General features: G+C 33.8%; 2 protein-coding genes across 2 annotated transcripts; one reads left to right on the top strand and one right to left on the bottom strand.

Moving 5' to 3' along the window:
* Positions 1–15,514: 15,514 nt before the first annotated feature.
* PG994_002861 (WD40 repeat-like protein) lies at positions 15,515–16,696 on the bottom strand (the record flags this gene model as incomplete). The annotated part of the gene is made up of 3 exons (XM_066854270.1): positions 15,515–15,564; positions 15,617–16,499; positions 16,559–16,696. The coding sequence occupies 3 exons, from the start codon at positions 16,694–16,696 to the stop codon at positions 15,515–15,517; spliced, it is 1,071 nt and encodes a 356-aa protein (XP_066720125.1).
* Positions 16,697–17,297: 601 nt separating this feature from the next.
* Positions 17,298–18,060, top strand: PG994_002860 (trafficking protein particle complex subunit 3; the record flags this gene model as incomplete). The annotated part of the gene is made up of 3 exons (XM_066854269.1): positions 17,298–17,332; positions 17,458–17,680; positions 17,749–18,060. The coding sequence occupies 3 exons, from the start codon at positions 17,298–17,300 to the stop codon at positions 18,058–18,060; spliced, it is 570 nt and encodes a 189-aa protein (XP_066720124.1).
* Between the last annotated feature and the right edge of the window lie 4,703 nt (positions 18,061–22,763).

The following is a 22,763-nucleotide window of genomic DNA, read 5'->3' as shown; positions in this document are numbered from 1 at the left end:
TAAACTCGTTAAAGGATAAAATAAAATAATAATAACGAGCCGTAGAAACTTTCGGTAAAAAATAACATTTTTCTATACGATTAAATATTATAATAAATGTATAATATAAGAAAAAAAGAACTTATTAAACTTAATACGACGATACGTACTAAATATTTATAATAATTACTTTAAAAATAAAATAAATAAAAGAAAAGTAATAATATTATAAATAAGCTTAACTTATACGACTAGCCCCACCCCGGAAACGGCGCTAAGATAACCCGAGGCGCTTATTAACTTAATATAACGAACGCTATCTAAGTTTTAAAAGAAACTTAGTAAGACGTACTAAGGTTTATATTAATAATATAAGAGAGTATTTAAACGTGCGATAAAAGTCGCTTTTATTAATATAGCGGGTAATAACTTATAAAAACGAAAGTAATTAAAGTACGTAAGCTTAGGGGTATTTATAATAGTTTTATTAAAGCTATTTACTTTATTAATAAATTAAGTTTAATATTTAAATTAATTATTAAAATAAAAAGTATCTATATAAAATACGTAGGGAATATCCGTCGTTATATATTTAATCTCCTCCTTTACTAATCTGTTATATTACTTAGCTCACCTTTATATTTTAGTAATCCGGGTAATCCCTTTATTAGTTAAATTATTAACTTATTTCGCCGTTCCTAGTAATCCTTGTAATTTATTACGTAACGTTATCCTTACTACTTCTTTAAGCCGTGTCTAGCCTACTACGGTTTAAGATATTATCGTCGTGGTCGCCGTGCGCTTTTATAATATTAGTACGCTTATATTAGTATAGTTGGCGGCGCGGTCGGTAGCCGTGATATCATACTTTAAACGGGGTATCATAAATTCGGCCCGGTGGTTTTATAGGTTTTAGCCGTATAATTTAAGTCAGGTTATAATATTACCTTCTCTCTTCTAACTATTTTATTCTCGAAATATTAAATTTTTTAAATATCTTTACCCGTTTATCGTATCGGTTTTTAATAAGCTCCTTCTTTCTTTTCGTTATATTTTTATTATAATATTTATTTATTATATTAAATCGAATTAAAAAATCTATTCCTTATATAAAGTTTAAAAAAATTAAATAACGTTATAACTTAATTACCCTTTTTAACGAGTTTAGTTTTAAAATTATATCGTACTCTTTTTATTTAAAAAAGAATAGAAATACATTATATTAAATAATATTTCTCGCTATAAAAAATACGTTCATCGTGGTCGGTCCTGCGATAGTTCTAGTTTATCGGTTTTTATAATGTTTCGAGTTATTAATAAGTCCCGTCGCCTACACTTTAAAAAGTAAGCGGTTAATAACTCTTTACGCGAGGTGAGCGCGGTTTTAAAGAAGGCTTATTAAGAGGCTTAAAAAGCCTTTTAACGCTTAAAGCGAATTCGGTAATAATAGAACTCTTTAATAACGCGTGGCGTAAAAATAGCTAAACGTAGTCTTCGTTCTTTAAACGAGTTAAAAACGGCCGAGCACGTTAAGTCCGAAACGGTTATCGAGGCGTAATCTTTCGAAGCGTTTAAAGTAATAGATTAAAACGCGATAAATTTTAACCTCGTTTTATTTTAAACGCCCGTAATTCTTTCGTAATATTTGTTAAATACTTTTTAAATTTTTAAATATTATTTTTTAACGGGTAGCCTTTTTATTAAACGAGGTATTAAAAGCTTTATTTTTTTTTATTAATAACTTTATTAATTTCTTATTTGTATTAATCCGTTTTAATTTCTAGTTATATATCGATTAAGGTTTTTTCGATTATTAATTCGAATAATAAAATATAAAATATAAAGTATATTCGTATTATTTTAAGTAGTAATAATCGGTAATTAGTTTTTAAAATAGTTTTTACGATTTTAAATAGTTTTATTTTTTTAAAATCTAATTTATCGCTTAATCGTTTCGTTTTAACATTTTATTATAAGAGGTAAACTTTTTCTCCTTTTTTAAAAATTAATGCTTTTAACCTCGTCTAGTCGGCGTATCCTTTTATTTATTATTAAAGGAAAATAAGGTTTTGTTATAATATAATTTGGAATTCCTTTAATTTTTTGACTTATATAGTTATAATTAGTATTAATTCTTTTTTTAAAGGTTTTTTAATAATTTTCGGGTTATATTCGTAATTTGTTCGGAATAATAAAATACGCGTAGCTTCGTTATTTACGTTATTATAAACGAATTAAGTTATAAATAATAATTATACTTAATTATTTTATTTATAATTAATATAGTAGCGTAAGTATTATTTTAAAGTTTAGTTTATCCGTTCGGTTTATTTATTTATTTAAAGGTAGTAAGCCGTAAATAGTTTATATTTAACTTTAAGTTATATTATAAATAATTTTTAAAATTTAGCGGTAAATAATTTATTTTTATCGGAAATAATTGTTTCGAATAGCCCGTATTAATTAATAATTATTTAGAGAAACGTATATATTAGGTCGTTAATATTGTTAGATTCTTTATATAGTAGGAAGTAGGTATATTTTATAAGTTTATCCGTAATTATTAAGATGTTATTATAATCGACTTTAATTAGGGGTTTTTTTAATAAAAATAGTTTAATAACGAAATTAAGTATAATAGTTTTTTATATTTTATTTAATAATAGGATCGGTTATAATTCTTTATACGGCCGGTATCGGGTAACTTTTATTTTATTATAGAGGTTATATTTATTAATTATTTTAATTATAATTAATTTAAAGTTTTTATAATCGAATTATTTAATAATCTTTTTCTAGGTTTTAAATATTCTTTAGTATTTGTATATAGGGTACTCGTAGAATTCTTAAATAAAGTCTTCGCGGTACTATTTAGAGATATAGATTTTATTTCGGTAAAAAGCGAGACCGTCGCGGTTTTCGAAGTAATTTTTAAAATAGTTCGCGGGGTTAAAGGTTTAGTTAAATTACCGAAATTTAGTAATTTAATTATCGTTATACTAGATGTAGTTTGTAGTATTTAATTGTTTTAACGGTATAAAGTTACCGTCTTAGTTATAAATAAGGATGGTCCGCGTTTTGGACGGGATTTCTTCCTAGTAGTCCGGTCGTCGGCTTAATACGTCGGCGCGACTGTTCTCGTTATTTTTTTAATAAATAATAGTGAGGTTAAATTTTAATAACAATTTAAACTATTATATTTATTATTTATTTAATTTTTTAATAGTAGTAAACGTTATAAAGTTTTTATAATCGGTATAGATTTTAACCGGTTTTATTATTTTATTAAAATAATGTTTTTATTTTTTATAAGTTTTAATAATAATTATTAATTTTTTATTATGAATTTAATAATTAAACTTTAATTTATTAAGCTTTTTTAAAAAAAAATATAACCGGGTATAATTTCCCGTTATTATTTTATTAATTAAGCTATTTTTTAATTATATAGTTTAATATATCGGTTTTAATTTTAAAAGGTTTAAACGGGTTTATTACGCGAAGTATTAATTCGTTAAGAATTCGTTTTTTAATATTATAAAAAGCTTTATTTATTTTTTTTTTTATTAAAAGAATTTATCCTTTTTTATTAAGTTTATTAAAAGTGTCGCTATTTTATTAAATCCGGGGACGAAAATTTAATAATAATTAATTAATTTTAAAAAAGATTTAATTTTTATAACGTTTATAAGTGTGCGCTATTTTTTAATTATTAAAATTTTCGAAGGTTTTATTTAGATTTCGCCCGGGGATATTACGTATTTTACGAAAGTAACGGATCGTTAGTAAAATTTGCTTTTTTTTAAGTTAATTAGTAGGTTAGTGTTCTATAGCTTTTAAAGTATTAGTTTTACGTATTTTTAGTACTGCTCGTCGTTTTCGAAATAAATAAGGATATTATTAAGATATATTACGACGAACTTATCGAGGTATTTTTATAAAATATAATTAATTATAAATTAAAAATTAATTAATATATTAATTAAACTAAAGGGATTGTTTAATATTTAAAATAGTTATATTTAATTCGGAACGCGGTTTTTTATTCCTTTCTTTTTTTAATTCAAATTAGGTTATATATATTAAGGAAGTCGAGTATTATAAAGATTTTAGCGTGTAATAATTTATTTCGTAAATCGCTAATTAAAAGTAAGGGGTACCGGTTCTTAATAGTGATTTCGTTAAACTTTTAATAATCGATATATATACGTTATTTAAGTTTCCCGTCCTTGCTTTTTTTTAAAACGAAGAGGATGAGGAAGCCTATTAGTAATGTGGATGGTTAGATAACTCCTTTTTTGAGATTTTTCGTGATGTACTCCTTTAAGGCTTATTTATATTCCTAATTATGTTTATATATAGGTATAAATAGGGGTTCTTTTTTATTTTTAAGGGGTATTTTATAATTTTACCGTGTATAAAGCGGTAAGCCCGTTTTTAGTTTTTTATTAAAAAGTATTTCGAATTACCGATACTTTTTTAATATAATCGTTATAACGTTCGGCTTAAGCTTTTTAATAATAATATATATTTTAAAGATTTTAAGTTTATTAAAAAGTTATTTTTTAAACCGTTACTTATTAATTAAACTTTTTTTTAATATATTTTATTAAAATTAGCCTATTTTTTAATTAATTTTAAAATTATTTACCCATAATTAAGATATTTTTAAAATTATATCGTATCTTGTGACGTCCGTGATATCGCACGTGATTCGTTTATAGCGTCTTTTGATATCGATCGGAAGGTTCGCGATTTCCTTCCGTACTTCTTTATTATCGTACGTTATAAATCCTTTATGGACGGTTTTAAATCGGTATAAAGCGTCTTTTTTTTATTATTCGAGTTCGAAGTAATTAATAATTCGTAATAAAATATAGTTTTTTTACGCTCTACTATCGAGTAATATTTTAATATAAACTCTTTTTATATTTATTATTAATATAATATATTTATAAATAGCTTAATTATTTATTATTTAATATAAAAACTTATTTTAATCCGCTTATTATCGTCTTTTTATAATAAGCGGCGTTTATTTCTCAAACGCTGCTCTTATAAGTAAATAATAATTTCTTACGATCGATCTTCGTATCGTCGTTATCGTTCTTCTCCGTTCTTTAAGGGGCGCTTTTTAATATATTAATAAGGGTGTTTTTATACTCTTCCCCGTGCGAAATACTATCCCTAATACTTAAAATTCGAGTTCTTCGAGTAATTCGAAAGTTTATTAAGTTCGCGGTAATTCGTAAACGTTTTATAAATTCTTTAATATATTAAAAGGGTTTTTTTATTAAATATATACTTATACATTTTAAAAGTATTAAATACTCTTTTTTAAACGTTTATAAGCTCGCGATTTTTCTTAAGTATATTTAAAGTATTAATTCTTAAAATACTCCCTCTAATCTGGTCCTTTTAAATAATATTATTATAATTACCGTAAGTCTTCTTATATTAATAAATATACGCGTTATCTATCAGGGGTCGTTGTTCGAATTTTTTTAATAATATAGTCCGGGTATAATTACGTAATAGGTCGTTTACCGATCCTTCGGAAAAACTATTCGTACTCGAGTTTCTTCGCGAAATATTCTATATAAATATTATATACGTATAAAATTTATAAGAGTATAAAGTATCCTTTATATATATAAAAAATTCGTAGGTTATTTTTTACGGCGTAATTATTATAAATTCTTTAATTAAACCCGGCCGTAATAAATACTTAATATAAATATTTAAAATCGAGGTAAAAAACATTAAAAATAATTAACCATTTATTAGTCCTTAAATCTTTAAACTTAATAATCTCGTATACTAATTCGTTTATAAATATACTTACTAAACGTTCATAATTTATAAATTATTTTAATTAGCTCGTAATATCGTTTATTAAATCGCTATCCTCGTTATAAAAGGAGGGTCGTTCCCTTCGTATTATTATAATACTTCGGCTATAATCCTTCTTACCTTCCGGAGTTTTAAAAAACTATCCGGTACCTTCCTTATTTATTAAATAAAAAATATACCTATCGTTATAATAAGCTATTTAAAATAAGTTATTATATTTAATAATAACGTTATTATTTTTAATAATTATTATAAAAATATTTTTTATTTTAATAATATTAATATATCGTTTTTTTAAAACTCGTTAAAAATCTTTCCTTAATACTTAATATTTTTAAACATAATATCCTAGTTTTTAATAATTATAATAAATACCGCGTAAGTTCTTATCTTACTTATTATATTTAATAATATCGAAATTTATAAACTTATTATAATAACTATACGCCGTAATATTTTTAAACGGTATATAATTATATTATTATAATCGCTCCGTATTAATTTAAATTTAATTAATTTACCGTTAAAGTCCGCCCTACTTTTTACGGCGTCGTTTATATATATAAGTATCGATTTTAATAATAAATTTTATATACGAAAAAAAGTTATTAAAGGCGTTAAGCCGGCTAAGTTTATTCTTAATATTATCCTTTAATTTTTAATAATATATTATAATTTTTATAACTTCGGTATAGTTTAATCGAATTATAATACACCGGAACTCGGCTATATAAAAAACGGCTAATCTTTTTTACTTAAAAGTCTTAAGTTCCCTCTCCGCCTATCGCTTTTCGTCGAGGTCTTAAAAAAATAACTTAAAGGCTTATTTAAAGCCGTCGTAACTTTTGAAAATACGCTATACCTCTGTACGGTATAGCTTAACTTATTAATCGTTTTTTATAAGTTCGTTTAAGTAAGGCTCAAACTAAGCGAACGTTTTATTTTTAAAAAACGAAGCGGCGTAAATAACTTATTAAATAACGTTTTAAAACATCTTTTTATAAAACCGTTAATAAGTTTTAATTTAAATAAAAAAACTTTAAAAATTTCCGCTTATTTTATTAAAAAGGGTTAATATATTAATCTTTATACCCTTTTTTAATATAATAAAGGTTTAAATAATAATAATAACTATATAAAAAACGTACTTTTTCGTATAACTTATTAATATCGTAAAGTATCTATTTTAAAATACTTTTAATTAAAAGCTTATTACGCTCTTTTTTAAATTTAATATAATAATATTAATAATTAATACTTTTTTACTCGAATTTTTTAATTTATTTAACTAACGTTTATTATATAGGTTCGTTATTATTATCGTCGCTATTAATATCTATAACAAGGTCTTATTAAGAGGTATTAAGAATAGTAATAAAAGTTTTTCCTTACCGGACGGTATTATTAAAATTAAATATAAATATAATTCTTATAATATTATTATTTAAAGGTTTAAATAATAATTTATAAAAATAAAAATAATTAAAATATAACGAACGCTATTTAGGTATTAAAAAAAACTTAATAAAATATATTAAGGTTTATATTAATAATACGAAAAAGTATTTAAATATATAATAAAAGTTACTTTTATTAATATAATAAATAATAATTTATAAAAACGAAAATAATTAAAATATATAAACTTAAAAATATTTATAATAGTTTCGTTAAAACTATTTATTTTATTAATAAATTAAAATTAATACTTAAATTAATTACTAAAATAGAAAATATTTATATAAAATATATCAGGAACGTTTATTATTATATATCTAATCTCCTCCTTTACTAATCTATTAAATCACTTAGCTCACCCTCGTATTCTAATAATCCGGGTGATCCTTTTATTAATTAGATCACCGACTCACTTCGCCGTTCCCGGTAATCCCCGTGATCCATCACGTGACGTTATCCTTGCTACTTCCTTAGGCCGTATCCAGCCTACTACGGTTTAAGATACTATCGTCGTGGTCGTCGTACGCTTTTACAGTATTGGTACGCTCATATTAATATAGTTGGCGGCGCGGTCGGTGGCCGTGATATCGTACCCTGGGGGGGGCATCGTAAATCCGGCCCGGTGGTTTTATAGGTCTTGGCCGCATGATTTAGGTCAGGTCGTAACACTTAACTAGCTATATTAATTACGAAAACCACCCTATAAGCCCCTCTATTAACGAGACTCGTCTATTAATAAAAAACTATTAAAACTATCGGAGCTTATTAATTATAATAACTAATATTATAATAACCGAAAATAATATAGCTACCTTAAACTAATACTTAAAGAATAACACGAGATAAATAGCTAAAAATAGATAACTATAACGAGGTAATACTTAATTACGTAAAAATACGAGATAAAAACGCCACGTAATAAAGCCTTAATAAGCTACTTAATAATATTTAATTAAATAATATTAAATAATATTAATTATAATTAAATAACCGCGAAATAATACCTATATTAATAAAAAAAGAATTAAATATATAACGATAAATATTCCCTATATATTTTATATAAACACTCTTTACTTTAATAATTAATTTAAGTATTAATCTAACTTATTAATAAAGTAAACAGCTTTAATAACCCTATTACGAATACCTTTAAGCCTATGCACCTTAATTATATTTATTCCTACGGCTATTACATATTATATTAATAAACGCGGACTTTTATCGCACGTTTAAATACTCTCTCGTATTATTAAACATAAACCTTAATACATCTTACTAGGTTTCTTTTAAAACTTAGATAACGTTCGTTATAAATAAGTAGAAATCGGCTATCGTCTCGTTATTAACAACTTTAAAGAAATTATTAAAAATATAAGGAAAAACTAGCTAAATTTCGTCCCTACTATTATCTAAGTTAATAAAACCTCGATACGACGTTTTAGCTTAAGCTTATACGAAATAGTTTACGAAAAATAACCGATTCTTTTAGTAAAAAGCTTACTTTCGTTTTAAAAAGTCTTAAATTAAAATACTAATATATCGATAAAAAATTTATTAATAAAAAAAAATCTTTTTATAAAAAAAGACGAAGATATACGTAGGATTACGATAAACTTAACTCGCTAATATAAGAAATAAGCGAAATACGTTAATTAATAAAACTATTACTAATAATAAATAAAACCGCTTTATACCGGCGACTTAATCTTATTATATAACACCCCACGGTTAATAAATATGTCCTTAAAGTTTAAACTTACTTACTAATAACTAAAACTATACAAGCTTAACGAGAATAAAAGAAAAGGTAAATAAACCCTTTTTAAACTAAATAAAGTATAATTACGTAATATCCACCACGAGAACCGGTTTAAAGCGTTTAAACTATTAAAAAACGGAATATAAAAAGTTAAAAACCTTAAAAATAACCCCTAGCTTTAAAACCTAAATATTAATAGAAAATAAAATAAAATTTAAGCCGAAAGAGAAGCGGTAAATATTAATTACGATAAAACGAAAATAAAAATCCTAATATTAATAAAAAAAAGGTATTAAAAATAACGCAATATTAAAAAATAAAGAAACGTATTTATATTAATATTAATATAAACCGTAATATTATCGCCTTTTTTTAACCTTAACACTATTTAAAACCACTTAAACTATAATAATAAATTCTCTTTATTAATAAATTAAAACCTAGCTCGGGTACGGTAAGTAATAAACTAATTACCGAGGTCGTTCTAATACTCGGGTCCTTTAAAAGCGCGAACCCAGGCGGTAGAACTTTTAATACTTATTCGAGTCCGCTTACGAGGGGACCGAACCGAACCAGTAAGTTTTTAAGCGACTAGAAGAGTACGAGGATTAAAGAAGGTATAAAGAGATATCTAGGCTATAATATTAAGGTTTTAAAAAATCTAGTTATTAATATTACTTAGAATTAAATCTAGCTATAAATTAACTTAATAAATATAAGCCGTTAAAATTTAATTATAAATACGGAAAAAATAAAACCCTCTTTTATTATATATAATATAATTACCGTAAATAAAAGATTTTAATTAGTAAATTAATATATAATTATAAAAAAGTAATCTAGAAAAAGTGCTATTAATCCGGATAATTATATATTATTTATACGAAAAGGTATTAAGATGTCCGGTTTTTTAAATTACGAGCCTAATAATGCGGTTATTTCGATAAAACAGGCGCTAAAGGAGCTCTCCCTAAACTGTGCCCGTAATAGATACTATAAAAATAAGCCGAAGGTTCTATCGGTTATTTAATATTTAAACTACGGGTTATTAAAAGTTAAAGTCTACAACTCCTTTACGAGATATATTCTAGCGTACGTAATTTTACTAATAATAACGCTTAGATACGATAATATAGACGTGAGATAAAAACTAAACGGTATAATTAGTTATAAGCATTATTTATAAGAATAAAGGAGATGTTAAAGTATTTATTATCGCGGCTATAATATTAAAAGTCGGCATACTTTTACGAACTCCGCTAGGGTAGAATATAAAACTAATGTAATCTATATATTATTTACGTATATTATTTTTAAAAATCGGAATTAAATTATTATTATTAAGATATTTATATTTAATTATTTAAAAAAACGACTCTTTAAGTAAAAAAATCGAGAAAATTAAACTATAATAATAATTAAAAAATTAAGAAAAAGGGACGAGAAAAATAGTTATAAAAAAAAGAGACTTATTAAGAAAAAGAGAAAAAAAAGGGCTAGTAAAAGTGCTAGTTAAAATTAAAAGGTTAACCGGTATTCTTTCCTCGTTTTCTATTTTAAGCCCCGTGCCTTTTTTTTAAATATGCTTTATATTTAATACTGCGCTTTTTATTTCTTAGAATTTAATATTAATTAGTAATTCTTATAAATATAACTTTTTTAATTTTTTTTTTAATTTTCGTTCTTATTGAATATTATATTATTTAATTAGTTATTTATACTAGTTTCTCGATTTTAAAAGTAAATAAGATATAAGAAAAAGAGTTAGTTATTATAAGCGTAAGCTTAGCTATTATTAAAATTATACCACATTTAATATAAGAGTTCGTTACGAATTTAAAAATAATAATTATATAAATAGGGGAAGAGTATTATATAAAGATCGTAGGCTAAATAATATAACTCTTTAAACTAGATCTTTTTAAAGTATCGACTGCCGTAGATTTCGAGGCGAATATAGACCTAGGAACCTTTGTACAGCTTTAAGAAGGTATTTAAGAGGTGCTTTTTTAATCGATAAGATTTATTTAAGTAAATAATAACTTATAAATAACGTATATAGGATTAGTAGTAATAAAAACTATATAAGTATATCGGAACTAAAATTAAGCTAAGATAAAAGAATTTAACCTAATAATTCGAATCGTTATAAATATGTTTAAATTAAATATTATTATTAAAAAGAGCTTAATAATTTTTACTTTAAGATATAAAGGTATTAATAATTGTTTATAAGTTAATTTAAAGTATAATACTTTATTTATAATATTATTCGTATTAAGTTATATATTAGACCCCGAGCATTTCTTTTTATTAATTAAGTTTCCGCGTATTAAAAAGACGTTTTACGTAAACTTTTATATTTTTAGATAAAACGCTCGCGTAGTTATAATATTTAAAGTTTTTAAGATAAAACTAGGCGACGATTTAATAAATAAAATTTACTCGCGTTAAATTTATATAATTATTAAATTAAATTAAAAGAATAATTAAAGTTGTAATTTTTTTATAACTTTAATTATTTTTTTAACCCTCGATTCTAGGTGTGATACCGTCGATTTTTTTAAACGACGTATAGATTCGATTACTTTTATATTTAGTAAATTTTAATAATAAACCGGCTTATATTATAATATTTTAATACTTTAATAATGTTATCGTGCTCCTTGTAATTAAGATCTTATACTAACGTCTTAGTTATAAGAGTAGCCTATTATTCGACGATCTTTAAAATTATAAAGCTAATCTGCTCGAATTTAAAACTAAAACTAAAATAATAACGATAATAATAATCGAGGCTCTTTAATAAACGGTATTTCTTCAATACCTTAAGTTAATTATACTCGATAAGTTAGTAATAAATAATATCGGATTTTTAACGGTATATTTTAAGTATAAAGACTTAAAAATAAGAAAAAGTTACTCTTTAATATTAAAACTTATAGTTTTAAAAACCGTTTTCTTTATAATTAATTAATCGATAAAAAATTAATATTAAATTCGTTAAACTTTTAATAATATTAATAAATCTATAGTTTTATAATTATAATAAAAACATAGTATTAAATTTAGTTTTAAAGCTTATATATCGAGTATTTTATAAGTTTAAAGGTTAAAACAATATTAAAACGAGATTAAAAGTAATAAAATAATATAATAAAATAAACTAAATTAAAATATTAATAAATAAAAGAGCTTATTATTAAAGTATATAAACTCGAAGGGTAAAAGATTAAAAAGTTAAGTAAAGTTATATATAATAGTAGAAAAAACCAATTAAGGAATATATCTCGCCCTATTAGAATTCTATCTATTAAAGATAGTAGCGACGAAATTAAAGGACGTGTAGCAGGGCTAAGAAATCGCGACCTGAGGCACGGACAATTAATTATATAATATAGATATTATAACCTGACCCGACAATGCGGCCAGTACCCACCCTCGGGACGGAACTAAGATAACCCGAAGCGCTTACGAATTAATAAACGGTTATTAACCCCGCCAGTCAGCACTTACAACCCCACCTGCGATAACAAGAGTCCACCATACTAACCACGATGACCGATACCATAACGACAAACGTACACGGCCAACCCAGGGCAGCACCCGGAGGATGGCACAGGATGGACAGACAGGAGTGGACGGGCAGAAAGGGGCAGTACAGGTTGGACAGACAGAACGGAGTCACGTGCCGATAAGATAAGGAGCTACAGGGTCACGACGCTCCCAGTGATCCCGGAGCTACAGGATCACGACGCTCCTAGTGATCCGGGACGACGGATCACGGTATATAACGTGATCCGGCATGGATCAGTAAAGGAGGGACGGGATATATAACGACGGACATTCCCTATATATTTTATATAGACGCTCTTTATTTTAATAATTAATTTAAGTATTAATTTAACTTATTAATAAAGTAAATAGTTTTAATAAAACTATTATAAATACTTTTAAATTTATATACTTTAATCACTTTTATTTTTATAGCTATTGCTTATTATATTAATAGAAGCGGACTTTTATCGCACGTTTTAATACTCTTTCGTATTATTAAACATAAACTTTAATACGTCTTACTAGGTTTTTCTTAAAACTTAGATAGCGTTCGTTATAATAGAGGGGTATAATATTAATTTCGCGATATTTTTTAATATATAATAAACTAATTAAGAATATATACTCTTTAATATATACTTAAACGCTTATTTCGTTACTCTTATAATGTTTTCCTTTTAAAAAAAAGGCCGCGTGCAGGTAGCTTAATAAAGGGCTAACCCTGCGAGTGCCGACCGTAGTTTATAGTAGTATAGATTATGTGTTTTCAGTAGTTTTATATTTAATTATAAAATAATATGTTTTAAATCGTACGGTATAAATCCTACCCTTTAAAAACCTTCTTAAATATTTAAAACGGTGAAAATCGCTTAGAACGCTTTTAAAAACGCTGGTAAAAAGTCCTCCTTTAAGATATAAGTAATATACGCTCGTATAAAACCTTTGATTTCTTTTTTATACGACCTTTTTAACGTATAAAAACAGCCGATATTAAAAAGTTAGAATTTATACGACGAATAAGAAAATATATAAAATATAATAATCGAGTTCTTTTTATAATAAAGCTTGAAAATTATTAAGTAATAGCTCTTATAGTCGTTAAGGACTAATAAATAATAAATACTTTTCGTATAAGACTTTATATACTTATCGAAATATTAAATCTAGTCCTCGCTTTTCTCGTTTATAGTCTAGCCATTTTTAGTAATTACGATTACCTAGTCCTTTAATAATAGGCTATTTTCGTACTAGGAAAAGAGGTACGTTTTCCTAGTAAATATAATATATAGAGGGATAGCATAACCGTATAATCCGACGCCTTAAATAACTATAACTTATTCCCGGTTCCTTTATTAAATTACCCTAGGCCTCTCGTATCGATCGGAGGTGGTTACGATTATTTCGGACGAGATTTAACTTATAAAAAAGTCGGTCTCGTTAAAGTTATACATATCCTTCTTTTAAATCTTATATTTATAAATTATATTCTATACGAAAATAAACTACGCGTAATACGCGTCGAGATCTTTATAAAAGACTTTTTAATAATCGATTTTTTAATTAAAACGCGTCTAAAGGTCTAGTTATTATCGTATAAAGTTAAAAGCGTAATTAATGCCGACGCGTCTCGCATCGCGTTAATAAAATAATCGATTCGCTATATTTTTAATACTACTTATTTAAAGCGTAAACGATCGCGAATTTAAATTGATTATATATTATATAATTAATTACTCTTTAAAATTCGTAAGCTTTTATATTAACGATTATATATCTCGTCGTAAAATATTACTACGATACTAGTAACGTAAAGTTATATAAAAGATATTATATATTTATATTATAAATTATACGCTTAATTTAAAGTCTTTTTAAAGCGCTTAAAACGTTAATTATATATTATTCTTTTTTTTATTAACTTATTATAAGTAATAAAAGTATAAAGAATAAAATATAAATTATAAGAAATTATAAAAAAGTATTTAATTAAACAGTATATTTAATTAAACCGTAGATTACGTTAGCGTAATACTTTATATAAGAGTTAAACTTTACCTTACTAAGTAGTAGTCGTAATATTCTACGGTACTAGTAGTAAGTAGGAAAGTATGCAACGATTATAAGCATAAAAACTGCAGGCTGAATAACGTCAATAGCAATGATGGCAAACTCCGAGAACCCATTACCTGCGATAGGGAAAAAAGTAAAAAGTTAAGATGAATTAAACATAGCTCAGCTCCTCTTTACTCCATCTCCATACCTCGAGCTACTTATGTTTATAAACATAACCAAAATGATGGTCCTTGTTGCTGAGGCTTAGAACCACATCGTCATGAACCTTAGAGTCGGGTTTCCATCAACAATTCATGATAGTTTCGGAATCTTGAGATTTTGTTTTCAACGCAAGCCTTCTGGGCAGAAGCCACATGGGGTATCTATGTCTACCCTGCACTACTGGATGGTGAAGACTGCCCATGCTCTAAGATGGATCACCTGTAGGGTATGTAAATGCGAGCTCCAGGCATTTCCCCATCTTCCCCATCCCGTACCTTGGGGAGAATGCTCGGCTGGTCCGCCCTTCTACTTATGTAGTCATTACACACAAGATCCCCCGCCTCGAGTTTATATCACTCCCTCACTAAAGGGACCACCAACCCAACAAGGGGTTGCTTGGGTTCCGGCCTGTCATTGATGGTGCATTACGTTGCATCATGGACATTTCGTTGGGGATAGGCCCTGGCATACTTGGATCCGACGGGACACCAGTCGACCCTTGGTTGGCACGACATCTGCGCGTGCTGTAGGAATTCGCCTACATTGCCCTTGACCTTCTCGTGGGCCATCCGAGGCCTGCGAGTGGACCACCATGGTTCGAAGTTCCGGTAATTAAGACACAAGTCTATTTCATCGCAACTCGCCCAAGAGTAATCTGCGATCTGAAGAGGCTGAGAGAACTGCAAGTTTGTTAGCAAAGCGTCCAGTTACGATAAATTGCAGAGTTCTTACTGAGTGGTTCATCGTTGGTGATGAATTCGGCGCAGTTGACTGTGCCCTTGTGTCCAGGGAGCTTATAGAGCAGTTTGCCTGTATCGCTGCCCCAGATCACCACAGTACCATCGCCAGCACCAGCAGCAATCTTCTTGCCGCTTTTATCCCAACTAGCCTTCATCAGGTTCTTCTCAATGCCAACTTGGGCGCCATCAAAGGTGCGAAGATGGCGTTCGGTGGGCGCGAATGGCCGAATGTCCCAGGTTTGAGCGGTTGAGTCGTGCGAGAAAGATAGGAGGGACTGGCCATCAGGGGATACCCTCAGACTGGTGACCGTGTCGTTGTGGCCGAGCATGGAGTATACGACAGCCTTTTTCCGCACATCCCAAACCTTGATATCATTGTCAATGCCACCCGAGTAGATCTCGTTTCCAGCTTCCGATACTGCTACCGCTGTGATAGGGAAATCCGTCTCGATGTAGTCGGCGGCACTCTTCGTGCGGGGGTCCCAGATGCCTATGGTTCCGTCATCGCTGCCGCTAATCAGCAACTCCTCTCCTCGGCTGCTGATATCCAGGGTATTGATTATCTCTTCGTGGCCGACGTAGCGACGTATCCTCTGACCCGATGTCAGATCCCAGCTTGCTAAATGCATGTCGGCTGAGGCAGAGAATAGAATTTCCGAATCGCGCGACCATTGCAGATCCAAAACAGCTCCTTTATGTCCACTTAGCATGCCATAGTTTTCGCAGTCACCGCCAGCCCTCCAAAGCATGATGTTCCTGTCCATCGAACCCGAAGCAAGGAGGTGACCTCGGGGGTCGAATTTTGCTGCAAAAACCTCTCCTTCATGGCCTGTAAGTTCCATTAACGGTCCCTCGAGATTGCTAGTTCGCGGGACCTATTTGATGAGGTCAGTATCTATCACCACTGTGCATTGCGTCGTCTACTTCCACATACAGCTTGTATTAACGTTCCTGCAGCAGATCCATCTCTGCGGGCGAGGGTTGTGGTTGTTCCCAAGTTCTGTCTCTTCACTACTAATTGACCAGCACCGCCAGGGTCATCAGACGGGCGACGGGGGCGCTTCTCAGACATATTGCCGAGCGTGACTTATTATTTGGCGATGGACGATTCGAGGTTAATGTTGGAATGATGGCGGAAGGAGGTGACGAAAAGGGTGCCTGGCGAGGAGAGGTATCTTCTAGGAATGTTCCGACGCGTTCTATTTTTTTTTGTCGTCGAGCAGGCCGTCGTTTTCTGGTTGAGGCGCGTTAGTAGGCTATGGTCGATTGCAATCAGCAACTTGCTGAGCTCTCTTTCTCTACTCTTAGCTTCAAAATGTAGCTCCTGGCTCCCGCCGTCGCAAGGAAAACATGTCGGTGAGTGAGATATTCCTCGCCGACGAAAGTGGGATGTACCTAAGCACGGTACCCATGACGGGCACCGACCACCGACAGATTATGTAAGTGGAAGAGCGGGGCCCCCACGAATCCAACTTTCACCGCTTTCAGTTACTGCCACTACACTACGCCAGAGTGTACGCCATTGAATGATCCAACATCGCGAACACGCGGGCATTCTCTATTTCTTGATGTTAGCGGCGCCAACTTGCGTGTCTCTACCATAGGCTGTTCTTTTCCCTCTTTGACTCATCATTTAGATAGCGCTACGACTTGCATAAGCTCGACGAGCGAGCATGTCCGCAAACAAGGCAGCCCGAGTGGGCGAAGAGTAAGCAAACACCTACCCTTATCGCCTGAACTTGGATTGACTGGACTCCTGCTACAGAATTTGGAAGTAAGTCGCCGGCTGGATCCATCGATATAATAGTAACTCACCTGACATACGACACACAGAGGCCGCATTGATAAAGTCAACGCCGAGTTAGTGACTCTCACATACGGTACCATCGTTGCGCAACTATGCAAGGATTTTGAGAGCGACTATGTCGAGGTCAACAAACAATTGGACCGTATGGGCTACAACATCGGCCTGCGCCTCATCGAAGATTATCTCGCCAAATCCAACACGATGCGACGATGTTCCAACTTCCGCGAAACCGCCGAGATGATTGCCAAGGTCAGTTTGATCTGAAATGCGAGGCCTGCGAGCTCAATAGCTTACCCTGGTCACTTGTCTGTCTTTAGGTTGGCTTCAAGATCTTTCTCAACATCACCCCGACTATCACGAACTGGACAGGAGACGGCAAGCAGTTCTCGCTAGTATTCGAGGAGAACCCACTAGCAGACTTCGTGGAGCTCCCCGATGACGGAAGAGCACAAGACGAGCTCTGGTATTCCAACATATTCTGCGGCGTGCTCCGTGGCGCACTGGAAATGGTGCAAATGCAGGTCGAGGCCCATTTCATCAGCGATGTGCTGCGGGGCAACGACACCACCGAAATGCGGATAAGCTTGATTCGTTATATCGAAGACGAGCTTCCCCCGGAAGATGATTAGGCAGTATTATTCATAGGACGGTTTGGGAAATGGCGTTTATTCGACTTTTGCGCAATTGGGAGACCCATTGGCAGAGAGCCGGTCATATTGGTAATGATAGAGGACGATGCATCAGCCAACACACAAACCTGAAGCATTGGCGCTTGGAGACATGCCGGGAGGTGCGGTCTGAATGCGGACATATATGATGCTAGACTAGGGAGGGGTTTTTCTAGAGCTGTGGATATCTGCTGCATATACCCTTTGTAAAACGCGTCGTGGGTTCGTCCCGAATTGCAGATGCATGCGGCCGATAGTCCCTCTCAGGTGGGCGTCCATCGAATGGTGGTAATCAGGCGACTGTCGTCTTGATAAGCATTAGAGTGTAAGATCACAACTATTCGCGCTCGATAATTACAGCCCAACGTCTCAAATGCACCATGTCTCGGCATCATTGAGTTTTGTGGCGTTTTCTTGCTACCTTGAATTGACTTATTACCCATTGTTAGTGCATATCCTGGATCTACTCCAGCTCAGCCTTCCCGCTACATCGGTAGTTCTGTTAGCGGTACGCGCCGCCTCCTGCCGATCCCCGTCCCCGTCATGTCCACTTCTTCTCTTCAACACCCGGCGGGATCTTGCAGAAGAAATTGATTAGCTGTAGCATGTACGGATCCCTGATGCAGGCCAATCTATTTCCTGCCAGATTAGGCGACACAGACAGATGGCTGTGACGGTGAGTGTTGCTAGGGGTTCAACTTTTCCAAATATAAACGCCGATTGAGATAAGATGCATGGTACCTGCGTTGGTGATACGCCAGGCTGGCTAAGGCTGAACTGGGGGCTTGTCGGATTTGCGCTGCATGCACATCATCATCGTTATCACATCGGGGTTGTTAGTCATGTCATGACAGTAGGAGGGGTTGCTGCAGATGGGTTCAATTCCATTGATGCGATCGATTGACTCTGTACGTCGCTGTCGTCGATTCAAGTTGAGGAAATGTGATATGTATACGAAAACCAAAACATTGAAACACACACTATCTAAATGTCTCGAGTCTTTACCCCAATAGTTGAAGATCATATTTCCCCAAAGGACCCTGAGAAAACCGGGAGGGGTCTCAATACCAAGTCCGATTCCTGCCCGCCTGCCTGCTGGGAAAATACTGGGAAACACAACCTTTTAACGTTAAGTGGGTGGTGGGCCGCAACCACGGTGTCGATCCCCAGAACCCGATGGATGCTCCCACTTTATTACATATATCGTGACATTTGATGGCATGATCTAATAAAGGGAGCGGAAGCAATCGCTATATTGTGTGGGGTACCAAGCTTCATGCGCCGGCTACTTGGTCACTGAATGCGCAACCAAAAGCTCTCTCTTCCAGCCTCATTCGCACTCCCCTATAGAAACCAACCACTGACGTTGACACATGCATACACGTGCTGTAAGCTCGTGTGGCTCAGAAACCGACAAACTGTTCGTGCATATGCGGATTGCAATTTGTAGGAGCCTGAATTGCAGAATTGTTGTGGTCGACTGACATGCTGATGTCGGGGATGTAAGACGGATTTAAGGTTGGGAGGACGAGTCTGAGGTCCATGCTACTGAGCAGCTGGCCAGGACACACATCTCACCAGCACGACAAGTGTCGGTTTTCGCATAGCTATCTGGATATGTCTCTACACCATGTTTCCATAGTGTTACGGGCATTTGCTAGGTGCCCATAGTCCTATGTGACCTATGAATTCATCCTATGAAAAAATAGAAATCACAAGGTTTGGTTGACCAGCGGATTTTCAGATGTTCCAGACGCCGCAACTCGTGCATCAGAGCCCCAAATCTTAGCGATCATCTCTCTTTGCCCACCAGCATGATGCGTTATGTAGTATGTAATAACACCTGCGGCCATAGTAATTTGTTAGATTAAGTCATATCTACCGTCTGTCATGGAACCACCGACGGCGCAAACATAGATAATCTCTGTCACCCAAATCACCCAGGCTCTTACATAACTCCTGAGGCTTCCAGAAGACTCCTCCCGTCTGTATGTAACTCGTATCATGAACCTGAAATTTGATGTAGTGTTGCCAAGACTATTTGCTGCCTTAGCGGCCTGAAGTGTGGATACCGTGATGAGAACTACGCAGCAATGATCACGCTAATGCCGTGAAGATGGGGCTTGGCCGTTCTGAAATATTCGCACTGCTACCGGCCAAGCTGCTTGAAGCTTTCTGTGAGCATGCAAGCTGTCTGCCCTGTCTCATCTCCCCCCATTCATCTGGTTCCAGTCGATCAATCCCATTTGATATCTGGCTACTCCGTACAGGACCTACTCTCGCCATGTGTTATGAGCATACATACATGCGCACTATGTACGCTGTTAGGAGCAGTTCAAGTGTGCTCGGTAGGGAGGAGCAACGAGGCATGAATCAATCATCTGTATGTAGCTTATGTTAGGGTATGTAGTCGCAATTGTATAGTAGCATACTACTAAATGTACTTGCATGCTCCTCCTAGAGTTACGGTACAGACTGCACCACCCGCACTGCTGCTGGCATCAGTTGTAGACCTAGACGGACATGGACGCACTCTCACTGTACTCGATGAATGGCCTAAGCAACGACTCACTGACTGACTGAGCCCACACAGCATCAACCCAATTTCTTCACCCACCTTACCTATTATCATACCTCACCACCTCCCATTGTTTTTACCCCCCATATCTTCTCCTTCGTCGAACGATCTGTCTTAATGTTTGATGCTAGCGCAGCAGCTGTCTGCGATCCGACCTTACCGAATTGGCCTCTTATAGTGGGAGACAATTAAATTCAACCCCGGCTCGCCTTACAAATCATACGCCAGCCTCAGGTACCTTCCTATCGCATACTACTATCGCCTACAGGGCCAGGGCCAGTCTCCCAGGCGGCCTGACAGAGCAGAAGACGGGAGCCAAAGCCCAGCGCAAGCCGCCCTCTAACGACTAAACCGTCACGGAATTGCTTCTTGTGCCATCGCCCCATCTTCTTCTTCTTGGTTGAAGGAAAAGCGCAGTAAGGAACAGAACATATCCTACAAAGTGCGTACGTGCGTACTTCCGAGTCGTCGTTTCTCACTCGGGCAATATTTAATTGTCACGGCCGTGGTTCGTGGCTCGTTGTGCAACCTGCCCGAGCTCCAAATCCCGTCCAGTCGCGCTATCAATTATCCTGGCGGTTGATCTTTTTTTCTGAAGGGTGAGTTCCGAACTGAACTTCCGCCATTTACCAGCCCCCCCGTTCCCCATCGCGCCCATTTTTTTCTCCCAATTCCTCCTGTAAGTCCCAGCAACCGCACCACCCTGCCTGCTTTGCCTCGTACCCATCCCCTTAGGGACATTCTCCAGAGCTGAATGAGCGGGACGACGACAACTGCGCGACACTGGATAGAGCGCGAGAGAAAAGAAGCAGGAGAGAAAAGATACGGAAGGATATCTGCTGAGCCCTTTGGCCTTCGTTTTCCCATATTTTAATTTTCGTCTCCGACTGCACCCGCCGCCGTTCATTCAATTGATCGGTCGACAGGTCGAGAAGACTCGGAAGACCAGTTCAGGCAAGTGTCTGTCCATCTGCCGTGTCGTGTCGTGTCGCATCATACCACATCACTTTGCATTCTATCGCATCTCTCCATTCAAGACCGCCCTGCGCCTTTTCCACGCCGATTCTGATCAAGCGCGACCTTTCTCGTCTCCAGGCCCGTCTGCCTCGCCAGACCCCATTCCGCATCGCGACTTAGCCACCATTTTCCGACCGGCCACGGCCACTACGCGGTTGATCTATAATCGGGGGTGCCCTCAACCATCACCAGCTCCCTCCCCATCGCACCACTCGCGGCTATCGCTGGTACGACCACGACTTAGGATTTCGACCTGTCTGCTGACCATCTTGTGTCGCGACTGTGTGCTCGCCACGTCCGCCCCCAAGTGACAACTCGTCCATCATCCCCCCCTCCAAAATTAGTTACCAAGCTCTACGCTACCGCCCCCAACTTACCCCAGACCTGGCAATCATAGCAAGTTGACCTTGACCCTGGGCTTCCGCCTGTATATTCCCATCTACCCTGGATCTGTCCGCCTGTTGGATGTTTGTCGCATCGTACCTGCATCCTGTCTGCAGTTCTCTTTTTCCCCCAGTTTCTACCGTCGTCTTGTCGGTCCAAAACAAGCCTCTACACTTCTCTAGGTCTCAATCTCCGAAACGTAGCTGTTAGGGAGACTGGGGTCTGATAGGCAGAGTCAAATCAAAAGCCCGTCCTCCGTTGCCTTTTTTTTTCTCCGACCGATACCACCACACACCCATCCAACACACAACCCACTTGCCCTGCCGCCTTCTTCCTTCAGCTTGCAAGGCAGCGCAGTCTAGTTTCCAGGAAACACCTCATTACTCAAATCATTCTCGAGCGCTGCGCATCCCTCCACGATCCTGACGATAACAACGACACTTTGACGACGTCAACTGTATATTTATTGTCGCTCACCGCGCCACCGACCAGCTCAATCTACCCCTTTCGCAATCCGACCAGACAAGGCACGCACGCACCCATCGCGTCCGCGAATCTTGCATCTACGATCTCCCGTCATCATCATCGGCGCTTCACCTTTATCGACAAACTCGATATTGTTTTGGATTCATTTGACCGAATTTCGAATTTCAGACACGAACTCTACGCGTTCTGAGCCGGAATA

Source organism: Apiospora phragmitis, assembly GCF_038363925.1.
Source record: "Apiospora phragmitis strain CBS 135458 chromosome Unknown utg000003l:1.0-2676785.0:1.0-2680665.0, whole genome shotgun sequence".
In the NCBI taxonomy this organism is placed as follows: domain Eukaryota; kingdom Fungi; phylum Ascomycota; class Sordariomycetes; order Amphisphaeriales; family Apiosporaceae; genus Apiospora; species Apiospora phragmitis.
The sequence above is the reverse complement of the archived record's forward strand: the minus strand, read 5'-3'. Positions and strand labels throughout refer to the sequence as shown.